Here is a 12,843-nt window from a genome sequence, read left to right on the forward strand (position 1 = left end):
TATAAAGTTTTGTTTATAATTTAATTTTTATATTTTATGTAAATTATATTTAAATGTTATTCAACAACAGATGTTTCATCTAATGTTTACATTTTATTTTTATTCCAGCAGTGTTATTTTATTAATTAATAGTTCATAATTCATAATTTTTTTTAGTATTAAAATATATCAATTTAAGTTTTTATTTATAATTATTATTGTTAGTAGTAGTAGTAATTTTATGTGCTTAATTTTTAATTAATATTTTTTTTCACAATTTCAGTGATTTATTGATCATTTATATTTTTATATTTGCTATAAATTATATTAAATTCTATTAAATTATAACATTTCCAATTTTCAATTTCAATTTTCATCATCCAATGTTTGTATTTTATTTTATTCCAGCAGTGTTATTTTATTATTAATTCATAGTCATTTATTTAGTATTACAATGTATAATGTTCTGTTTTTATTTATTATAATAATAATAATAATAATAATAATTATTATTATTATTATTATTAGTAGTAGTAGTAGTAGTAGTAGTAGTAATTTTATGTGCTTTTGTAATTTTTAATTAATATTTTTCACAATTTCAGTGATTTATATATCGTTTATATAAAGCTTTGTTATATATCATTTATATTTTCTATAGATTAGATTTAAACTTATTTCAGTTACAACATTTCCAAATTTCATTTAGTTTAACATTTTCATCTAGTGAAACATAGTAATTTATTTAGTGTTAAAATATATAATTTTCAGTTATTTATTTATTTATTGTTACTGTTATTATTATTATTATTATTATTATTATTTTTATTTTAGTAATTTTATGTGCTTTTGTCATTGATTAATTAGTATTCTTCACAATTTCACTAATTTAGTACATACATTTTATAGTTTTATTTATAAATAATTTATAAATTTAAGTTGTATATAAATTATATTTAAACTTATTTCAGTTACAACATTTCCAGCTTTCATGTAGTTTAAGGTTTAATCTGATGCTTAAATTTTATTTTATTCCAGCAGTGTTATTTTTTTATTAATTCATATTAATTCATTTAGTATTAAAATATATAATTTTCAGTTTTTATTTATATTTATTTATTTATTATTTAGTAATTTTATTGCTTTTGTCATTTTTAATTAGTATTCTTCACAAATGTATATATATTTTATATAAAGTTGTATGATATATCATTTTTATATTTTATAAAAATATAAATTTAAATTTAAATCTTTACATTTTATTTTATTCCAGCAGTGTTATTTTACTATTAAATAGTAGTAATTTATTTTGTATTAAATTATACTATATTATAATTGTACATACGTTTTATTTTATTATTTACTATTATTGTTTTAGTAATTTTGTTATGTGCTTTTGGCATTTTTAATTAGTTTTTTTTTTCACAATTTCACTGATTTATATATCATTTATATAGCTTTATTTATATATAATTTTTATATCTTATATACATTATATTTAAATTCACTTCAGTCACAGCATTTCCAAGTTTTTCATGTTTAAATATGATTTTATTCCAGCTATATATTTTAATTAACAATAAATAAATAAATAGTCTTTTTTCATCCATTTGTTTTACTTTAAGCAGTTTATGCTTTAAATAGTAAACAGCACATAAGAAGAGTGAATACAGATGCCTTTTATTTTCTTTTAATTTTATCATTTTTTAAAATAATTTTATAATGTTTTACAGAACACAAATCATAGCAAATAGAAAAAAAGTATAGTTATATTTACATAAAATTATAAATATATATTTTCAACGTAACTTTTATTTAACTATTTATTTTATCTGTTTTTATTATTATGCTCTTACCGTATGTTTTATGGTAATTTATTGTTAGTTTAGAAATACTTGAATAGAGAAGGGCCGTCACATGCTGTAGAAAGGCAGGTTGGGTTTGATGCTGCGCAGGTGGCGTCACCCGCTTGCCGTATATAACAGCGCGCGCAGGCGCGTCCACGAGAGAGAAACGGTTAGGAATACGGGAGCGCACGAACACAGTGCAGCCGCACAGACACTCGCGACACATCCAGAGTTACAAACGACACAACATACGAGTATTAAAGCATCATGCCGGCCACAGAGAAGGACCTGGCGGACGACGCGCCGTGGAAGAAGATCCAGCAGAACACTTTCACCCGTTGGTGCAACGAGCACCTGAAGACCGTCAACAAGCGCGTCGCCGACCTGCAGCTGGACCTGAGCGATGGACTGCGACTCATCTCGCTGCTCGAGGTGCTCAGCCAGAAGAAGATGTACAGAAAATATCACCCTAGACCCACTTTCAGACAGATGAAGCTGGAGAACGTGTCCGTGGCGCTCGAGTTTCTGGACAGGGAGAATATAAAGCTCGTGTCCATCGGTGAGTTCAACGGTTTCTGCTTTCTAGTCAGGAGAAAAGTTGAGAGAAAGTGTCTGTTAATCAATGTTTAACCCTTGTAAAGTTACTTTAGGAGTACCGTGGAACTAATTCGTGTTAATGTACCCTAGTATTTAGGGCGAACTTGAGTAAAATCGGACGCTTTTGCCATTGAGGTGACTGAGAAAGTGGCCCACTTACCTTAAATTAACCCTAAATGGTGGTTAAATTTGAATTAGACGAAATACCATGCTATTTTACGTTATACGTTTCTGAAAATGTTTGTTTTTTGGGTTAGAATGAACAACCGTTGCACATTGATTGTGTCTGATACATACCATAGTACTAAAATGCATGTATTTCTATTGTTTTGTAATCGTTCAGTGGCTTTACCATGGTTCATGTCAAAAAAAACAAAGTATTTGTGTTGTATCTCTCTCTCAGTCTTACAAAGTTGGTTTTAGATGGAGATTTGATGGTGCTAAGGCATTACCATATTCATGTACCATGGTATTTAGGGAGTAAAGTGGATGCTTTTGCCATTGAAGTGACTGGGAAAGTGGCCCAGTTACATTAAATTGACTCTATAGAGTTATTAAATTTGAATTAGATGAAATACCATGCTATTTTATGTTATACGTTTCTGAAAATGTTTGTTTTTTGGGTTAAAATGAACAACCATTGCACATTGATTATGTCTAATACATATACCATAGTACTAAAATGCATGTATTTCTATGGTTTCATAAGTGTTCGGTAGCTTTACCATGGTTCATGTCAAAAAAACCAAAGTATTTGTGTTGTATCTCTCTCTCAGTGTTACAAAGTTGATTTTAGATGGAGATTTGATGGTGCTAAGGCATTGCCATATTCATGTACCATGGTATTTAGGGAGTAAAGTGGACGCTTTTGCCATTGAGGTGACTGGGAAAATGGCCCAGTTACATTAAATTAACTCTATAGAGTTATTAAATTTGAATTAGATGAAATGCCATGCTATTTTACACTATTAGTTTCTGAAACTTTTTTTTTTTTTTGTTGTTAAAATGAACAACCTTTGCACACTGATGGTATCATACACATACCATAGTACTAAAATGCATGTATTTCTATTGTTTTGTAATCGTTCAGTGGCTTTACCATGGTTCATGTCAAAAGTGTTTTTGTCGTTGTGTCTGTCTTACAAGGTTGGTATCAGATGGAGATTCGGTTATGCAAAGGCATTAACATTTTTCTTGGTATTTAGGATGAACTTGAGTAAATTAGGATGCTTTTGCCATTGAGGTGACTGGGAAAGTGGCTCAATTACCCTGAATTAACCCTGTATGCTACAGCAAGGTGGTTAAAGTTGAACTAGAAGAAATGCCATGCTATTTTACATTATTAGTTTCTGAAATTATTTGTTTTTTTGGTTAAAAGGAACAACCATTGCACACTGATGGTATTGTAAATATACCATAGTACTAAAATGCATGTACTTCTGTAGATTTGTAAGCATTTAGTAGCTTTACCATGGTTCATGTAAAAAAAAAAAAACAAAAAAAAAAAAAAAAACCTAAAGTATTTTTGTTGCTATATCTCTCTCTGTCGTACAAAGTTGGTGTCAGAAGCAGATTAGTTGTTGCTAAGGTGTTACCATATTAATGTACCATGGTATTTATATGACTCCTAAATGGCTTTATAAGGAATGCATGGATTTTAATAGGATATATGTCCAAAAATAACATGACTGTGGTGCCATACCCCCCAGAAACATGTTAATGTCACATTATTTCAGAGGTATACAGTGGTACCCTTTAGAAATTATGGCAATACTATAGTTTTAGGTCCTTTTTTCCCCATTTTTATATATATATATATCTATCTATCTATCTATCTATATATATATATATATCTTTTTAAATTTTAAATCTTTTTAAATATAAATGATATATATTTACATTTTATAAATAATTACTTAAATAAATAAATATATAACTATAACTATAACTATAACTATAACTATATATATATATATATATATATATATATATATATATATATATATATATATATATATATATATATATATATATATATTATTTCATATTCATATTCATATTCAATCTCCTACCAGCCTTCTCTTACTCAACATCTTTGGTTTGCAGAGTTGCATCATCAAAAAAAAGTGTTTTTGTGCATGTGAAAGAGACGACTGAGATGACTCATCCCTAGCAGAAAAGAGATAACATCCACCCGGTGTCTATTGATTATCACTAGATTATCAGTTTTGTCTCTGCTGGATTTCCTTATTTGGAACGGTGTGAGAAAGTTGCACCATTAATTTCATTCTCGTGTTCATTAAGATTTAGAAATCCTGAGAATTTCAGCATTCCAGAGGCTTAAATATTAAGATGTAGTTTCACAATGCTTGTGTTTGGTGCCAAACACCTTTTGGCTGGCCTGTGACATTCTTGAAGCCGTTCCAAATGCATCAGGCTGTATTTCTTGTGGCTTTTACATGATTTCTCACGCTGTTGCTGATGTTTTACATGCGGGTGCTTGTGTAAATCCTGGAAATAGATTATGCACGTACATTACGTCTCAGAACAGGTGCTTACTGTCACCTGTATAGTCAGGAACACAGGACGTTTCTTCCATATTTGGCAATCAGTCACTTGTAGCAAAATGCATGCAAACATTGTCATGGCGACACCCAACCTGATTTCCTTGCAGTTCTTGCCTGGTTACGTGTGTTTGTGAGCAAATAAATTACATAGAACTTCACATTTGTGATGAAATTTGAGGTGTGAGGGCCTCAAGCTGGACTTCCTGTTGTACATGTGTTTCTCAGAATCAAAGGATGAGCTCTGGGTTATTCATCATTCTTTGCATAGAGTTTCCCAAGCTTGATTTGTCTTTGGAGAGCCAATGCAGTGACCTAATAACCAGTCACCCATGAACCGCATCAGAGTTTTCCATTCATCTTAGGCAGTGGGAGTAACCTGTGTTCAGATTTAAAGGCACTAAAGTTAGAGAGGACTGCATGGAGGACAAACTTTGTCAGTACAAAGGTTGCACAAGGACTTTTTAGTGTTTTTTTTTTTTTTTTTTTTTTTTTTTTTTTTTTTTTTTTTTGTGCATTTTCCCCCCTGAGACTTGAAATTTATTGTTGTTGTTTTTGGGCAGAAACATGATTTTTCTGGTCTGCTTTTGCTGCAGTGCATTTTTTAAAATGTTTTAATCTTTTTCGTGGCTTTTTTATTTTTTTTTCGTGGCTTTTTTTTTTCAATTTTTATTATTATTATTATTATTATTTTTTAAATCATTTATTTATTCTATTTTATTTGTCTTTTGCATAGTGTTTATTTTTTGTCTGTTTGTTCATGTGCAATGTTAGAAATGTAAGTATATTTCTTGTGTGATCTTTATATATATTTTTTTTGTTCCACAAACATGTTTTATAGCCTGTTTTTTGCATATTCACTAGCTGCAAATTTGTTACTGTATTAAATAGTTACTTTACTTTTTCCCTTTTTTTTTTTCTTTTTTTTTTTTTTTTATTTTATTTTTGTCTATTCATGTACATTTGTTAGAAATATATATTTCTAACCATGATCTTTTTTATTTATTTATTTATTTATTTATTTATTTATTTATTTATTTATTTATTTATGTTCCAGAAACATGTTTTATAAAAAAAAAAAAAAAAAAAAAAAAATATACGTTGTCATATACGTTTTTATTTACATATTTCTAGCTGTGTGATCCTTTAGGAACTTTATTATTATTATTATTATTATTATTATCATCATCATCATTATCATCATCATCATCATCATATTTCCTTATTTGGACTGGCATGAGGCATTTTTGGCATTTATTTATTTATTTATTTATTTATTTATTTATCTCTATCTAAAAAAAAAAATCTAGTTATTGATATATAAATTCCAGTTGTTTTTGAGCCAAATATATAATAACACACACAATTTTTGTATTATTGTTTGTTGTTGTTGTTATTTATTGTATTCTTCTTCTTCTTCTTCTTCTTCTTAGTATTATTATTATTGTTGTTGTTGTTAATATTACTATATAAACCACATTTTTGGGGCCAAATGTATAATAAATGTATGTATTATTTATTTATTTATTTATTTATTTTTGATTTATAATTATTTTCTAGTCATTGATATGTAAATTCCAGTTGTTTTGGAGCCACAGATAATAAACACAATTTTTTATTATTATTATTATTATTATTATTATTATTATTATTATTATTTAATTTATTTATGTTTCAGACACGTTTTATAACCAGTTTTTTTCGTGTATACATAAGCTGGAAATTGGTTGTTCTATCCAATAAAGTATTAAAAAAAAAAATTCATTTCTTTTTTGCGTGTTAGTTTTTCAATTTCATTTGTGTTTTTAAAATTTTCATTGATTTTACTTTTTTTTTTTTTTTTTTTTTTTTTTTTTTTTTAGTATATATTTTTATCATTTATTTTTTATGTACTTTATTCATATGCAACATTAGAAATGTATGTTTATACATTTCTAACAGTATGAACCTTTTGGAAACCCTCTGGTTGCGCAGTAGGTCTGTAAATGGCTGTTCATGTGTAAATGCATTAATCTTTGTGATGTAACCAACTTGAAAGTTAAGAAACTTTTTACACTTTAGTTGTGATATTTTTGGACTGTGGTGCACGTTTTGAGTTCTGTATGATTTCTTGAAGTGTTTATCTTTAACGCTTAAGACACATTCGATTTCCTTATGAGTCTTTAATCGCATACTCTTCCTTGTTGCTGTTTTTACACTCTTTTACAGTAGTTGCATTTCACAGGACGTGTAGGAGCTGTTCAGTTTGGGATTTTCACAGACACTTCCTGAATGACGGTATCTTCCGCTCCAGAAGCGGTCCGTGGGGCGTTTTCATTGACACACATTTAGACCCGCGTGGAAAGGTTGAGTGTTATCGTGAGGTCCAGTGCCCAGACTTTCCACTGTTTCAAAGGCCAGCTGTGTTCAGAGATGGGTGAGAATTCCCAGCTAAACAAACACGAGAAGGTCACAGCGTCTGTCGATTGGACTGTAAATCTCACTGGATTACATTATCCAGTGTTTTAGTTTCTCTCTCTAATGTCAAAGACAAGAAGTCATAATTGAAAAGGTCAGCTGAAGAACTTTCTGGCCTCTTCCAGTCTTCGATTCATGTCCAGAATAAGCTGTAAAGTGGTCTGGACTTGAGCGGAGTGTTTAATGTCATAATATCATGTTTTGCATGAATTGCACAGTCCCTAGTCCATGTTTCCATGTCATTTCGACGTGCTTTTGTTGTTTTCCCCAGGCCTCCGCGAGTGCGGTTCGACATGATCGCTCCATACCGTATCAGTTTCGTTCCAAAATATGTCTTTGATCATCATGTGGTCTTCATCCGCCCCCTAAATTAGGCCTGGTGGTTCTATTGATGTTCTGAAGCGGTTCTTGCTGAGTCAGTCAATTAACTCAGATTCTGCTCTCTGACATTTGTCCTGTTTTTTTTCCACGGTCGGAGGGGAGTGATGCCTTGAAGACGTAATTGAAGTCATGCGGGTGGTGGCGAAAACCTCTTTAGGGTCGTTCGACATTAGTTTTCCATTGCAGAGGTGTGGGATGTGGACGTGCTGATGAGTGACTTCATGACGTGACCTTATTAGGTGGTGTGCGCTGAATGATTAAGCGTCTTCCTGTCTGTGTTTTGGAATGATTTGATGATATTTTTGCCCTCAAATTCAATTTGTCATTCGTAACCCATTTTATTAATGTGATTCATTCCCAGGAAATACAAGGAGTGCTTGTTAAAGCAAATAAAGGTCACATGAACTCAAAACTGACCTTAAGATCTAGAACACTAGAGCGAAGACCCTTTCCAAGTTACCTTTTCCTTGTAATCAACACGCATTTAAAAAAGGGAGAAAAAAATTCCCTCTGATTAAAAAGTGTAAAACATACAAAAAAATCGTAATTTAGATTTTTTTTTTTTTTTTTTTTTTTTTTTTTTGTCCGTGTTGATTAAAAATATAAAATACAAATATAAAAATCTTAATAATAATACTATTGTAAAGTTTATTTTATTTATTTATTTATTTATAGCCATAGAAATCAACATTGTTTGGGCCACATGTATATTAAACATTTTTTGGCATTTATTTATTTATTTTATTTATTTATTTATTTATCTATCTTGTTTTTGTTGTAGTCATAAATATGTAAATCAGCATTGTTTAGATCAAATATATAATAAACTTTATTATTTGTTTATTTTAAATTACTTTCTAGTTACTGATATGTAATTTCCAATTGTTTTGGAGGCAAATATATAATAAACAATTTTTTTGTTATTATTATTATTATTATTATTATTATTATTATTATTATTATTATTATTATTATTATTATTATTATTATTATTATTATTATTATTATTATTATACTGAGATATAAACCACATTTTAGTTTATCTCAATATAAAATTTATAATAAACATCAAATTTAATTAAGTTATTTATTTATTTGTTGTCATGGATAAATTAACATGGTTTAGTCCAATGTTTTTTATTTATTTATTTTAAATTATTTTATGGTTCTATAAACCACATTTTTGGGAGCCGAATATATTATAATAAACACAAGTTTTGGCATATTGATTTGAAAAATGAGTAATCAGTATCTTTTACAGTATAACTGTAAAATTACATTAGTAATGTTTATGGCTGTTTCTAAATGTTACACCATAGAGCTTTTAGAGCTCAAAGACACTGAAAATAAGCTGCTGCTGTGTAAATGAACACAGTGCTGCATTTCACACTGAAACGCGCAACGTGACTGTTTAATTAGATCACAGTCTTCGTGATTTCATAATCGCAGTAAGCCATACTGCAATTCAATTTATTGTTTAGCCCTTCCCAACGGTAGCCTTACAAGAGTTCAGCTCTCTGCTGGAATCGAAAAAGGCGTCCTTCTGCCAAAGCCGGCAACTCAGCGATGGCTTGTTAGAAAGACTTGACCCTGGAAGATGCAGAAAGCTTGTTCCTGCTCGCATCTTCTGCTCTCAAGCTAAACAAATAGGATTCTCCAGGCTCTGGTCATGCTCATGGAATTCACTGGTGTTTAATGTCCTTTAATCACAACTGCAACCACAAGCCACTGCAGGCCTCCCTCTGAGATCAACCCAGACAGATTCAGACTGTAATCTGCACAGAAAAGCCCTGCATAAACAAAGGCACTGCTGCTTTTCCAGTCCACTCATGATTTGCTTCTCACTGAGGAGTTTGCTGCATGTGTGACAAAAATGGTTTACTGTGCTTGTTTACACACTTTGACCAAACTTTTTTTTATTTTTATATGTCATAAAATAATAAAATTGTCATTTTATATGACTGTAAAATAATTATAGTAGTAAATAATAGTTGTGCGCTAAAGCATGATTGTGATGATTGTGATGATGGTGGTGGTGGTGATGATGATGATGATTATTATAATAATAATAATAATAATAATAATAATTTATTATTGTTATTCATTGTAAATGTTTATAATAATAATAATAATTTATTATAATATTTTACTGTAAAATATTTATAATAATAATATTAATAATAATAATAATAATAGACATTTATTTTTATTATTATTATTATTATTATTATTATTATTATTATTATTATTATTATTGAGTCACTGATTTTGCAAAATATATATTGGCTATAATACAGTTATTTATAATATTTATTGTATTTCACTGTAATCAACAATGTTACAATACTAATATTAATTGCTGTCTAAATTATTCATATCTAAACATTAAACAAAAGGAAAACCACAGAAAGCCTCTAAGATTTCTTTTGTTTACAACCGGTTTATAAGTGTAGGCAGATAATGGTTAAAATAGTTTTGTCTCATTGCAGTGTTTGCTCGCTTGTGCATTCGTTGCCGGTAAGAGCAGATCAGGGATTTTTGGAGTGCGTTTGTGTAGGACTTAGTCACACATGAGCTGCCATCCAAGGCAGAAGTGGTCCGAGTCACCCAAGATTTAAAACTTCCCCTCCGAGCAAATTAAGACGTCTGAAAGTGTTCCTAGGACAAAGCCTGTTGGAAAAGCGTATTATTAAAAACCCGTTTGGACTGTGCTCCTTCAGAGTGCCAGATTCCCCACCAGAGAGTTGAAAGAGATTTGTTTGGGCTGTTTTGGAGTGGCGTTAAATTATGCTTTAATTTCAGTATCGTGTTCAATTCGTTGTAGATCGATTTGGAGCAAAACAAACCATTTCAGTCAGTTCTTGTGGGTTGGATTGTCTCCTGTCATTATGGAGATGTTTGTATCTGAAAGATCTTTGCTTGAGCAGCCAAAAGTGTCAGATGTTTCTCTGCGAAACTCGGGTTCTCGTTTAGTTTCCATCGGCTCCTCTCGTGGGCCGTCCCAGAACTGCCGGTCAGCGGGCGGCTGTCAGATGCCGTATCTTCACGCTATGCAAACAGTAGCGGGAACGGTGCGGGTGAGCCAAAGGTTCGCCCCTCTTTAGTTTCAGAGTTTTTCCTCATTCGTAGAAAAACGTTCCCTCACGACTTTATTGGGATCTCAGCGGCCTGTAGAGTAACGTGTGGGATTACAGGAGCTCGTGGGATGAGTTCCTGTGGATGGGTTTTGGTTGTTTTTTTGGCTCTGTAAATGAAGGTTTTCAGGAATTGTTCTGACAGGTATCTGTATAAACAGATCAAATGTTTAGGGTGTGGACGTGCTCTCGACACAAAGGACTCAGAGTTTGTAGTTTGGATTTGTAAAAGCAAAAAGACCTAAAAATATCTTTCTTTTTTTTTTTTTGCAGCTACCATTTAGATTCCTTTGGCTTTATCCAACAAGTAATTTACATTTTTGGCCTTTATATCTTAATTCGTCTTTAAGCCAACACTTTTCTGTATTTTATAATAATAATAACAACAACAACAACTATTATTATTATTATTATTGTTATTGTTATTGTTATTATTGTTATTATTATTATTATTATTATTATTATTATTATTATTATTATTATTATTATTATTATAAATGAATTTATTAGTATGTTAATTTCTTGTTTTATTACAAACTTTTTAGTAAAAAAATAATGGTCATAAAAGAATAATTATTTAATATACTGTCTATTACATTTGTTTAATTTTAGCTTAATTAAAATTTAATCTTGTATTTTCTGTGTTGTTGTTGTTGTAAATACTAATTACACATATATTAGTATTATACTCAATTTTAATGAAATTAAATTATTTGATTATTTATTTATTTATTTTGTAATTAACATGAAATTATTAGATAAATTTCTGTTTAACTAAACTGATTCTTTGTTGTTGTTAAATACCCATTCTTTTGGTCAAATATTAATATATTTTTTTTTTTTTTTTTTTTTTTTTTTTTTTTTTTTTTAATAACAATAAACATTTAATTTCAATTTAATTACATTTATTCTATTATATTGTATTGTTTTTGTCAAATTAATATTTTTACTAATTTTTGTTTGTTTATTATTATTATTATTATTATTATTATTATTATTATTATTATTATTATTATTAATATTCTGGTGATTATTATTATTATAAATATTCTGGTGATAGTGAAATTTCTTATTACTAATTTGTATATTTGGATTATTTATGAATTATTATTTAAAAGACATTGTCTGCTTTATTAAATACATATTTTTTAATTTTAATAAAATTACTGCATATTTAATGTTAACATGTATTTAATATTATTATTATTATTATTATTATTATTATTATTATTGTTAAAAATAATAATAATAATAATAATAATAATAATAATAATAATAATAATAATTAATAATAATAATAACAAATGCTTATTTAATAGGTCTACCACATAGAGATTTGAGGTTTTAATTTGAATAATTTAATTCTATTTGATATTTTCTATTCTATACTATTTTTGTATAATATTAATATTAAATATTTACTGTCTTATTATTTTTTTTTATTATTAAGCAATAATAATGATGATAATGAAAATAATATTATTTGTTATTATTTAGTAGTCATATTGTAGTCAGAGTAATCATAACATTTTTGGCCAAGTTGTGCTGCACTACAGACAAGCACAATAAACTGAAAGGGTTTTTCATGCTTTTAAAAATCAGAAAAATATCACAATTTTTCCCCCAAACAGTGCAGCCGTGCATGTAGTTGACTGCCCTGAACCTGTATTTATTTGTGTCACCCTGTGATGTTCACTTGTCTGTGCAAGTAAATGCGGCTGAGAAAAGTGAGTGAGCTCACTAGCTTTCCTAAAGTCATCCGACCCGCTCTGAGATGCAGCACTGATTTGAACACGAAGCCAAACTCTCAGAACTTGTTGTACTGGATGGGCGTAGAGCCGCCGCTGGCCTTCGCTTGCCCTTTAACACACAAACGCACAGAGGAAG

General features: G+C 29.3%; 1 protein-coding gene across 2 annotated transcripts in view; it reads left to right on the plus strand.

Moving 5' to 3' along the window:
* Window positions 1–1,970: 1,970 nt before the first annotated feature.
* Window positions 1,971–12,843, plus strand: part of LOC127172805 (filamin-B) — a 108,401-nt gene continuing 97,528 nt past the window's right edge. For both annotated transcript variants that reach the window (XM_051122210.1, XM_051122211.1), the window contains exon 1: window positions 1,971–2,382. In XM_051122210.1, coding sequence (XP_050978167.1) covers window positions 2,091–2,382 — 292 coding nt within the window. In that variant the 5' untranslated portion in view covers window positions 1,971–2,090. The remainder of the gene's footprint in view (window positions 2,383–12,843) is intronic.

The sequence above is a fragment of the Labeo rohita genome, chromosome 11 (assembly GCF_022985175.1).
Source record: "Labeo rohita strain BAU-BD-2019 chromosome 11, IGBB_LRoh.1.0, whole genome shotgun sequence".
In the NCBI taxonomy this organism is placed as follows: Eukaryota; Metazoa; Chordata; class Actinopteri; order Cypriniformes; family Cyprinidae; genus Labeo; species Labeo rohita.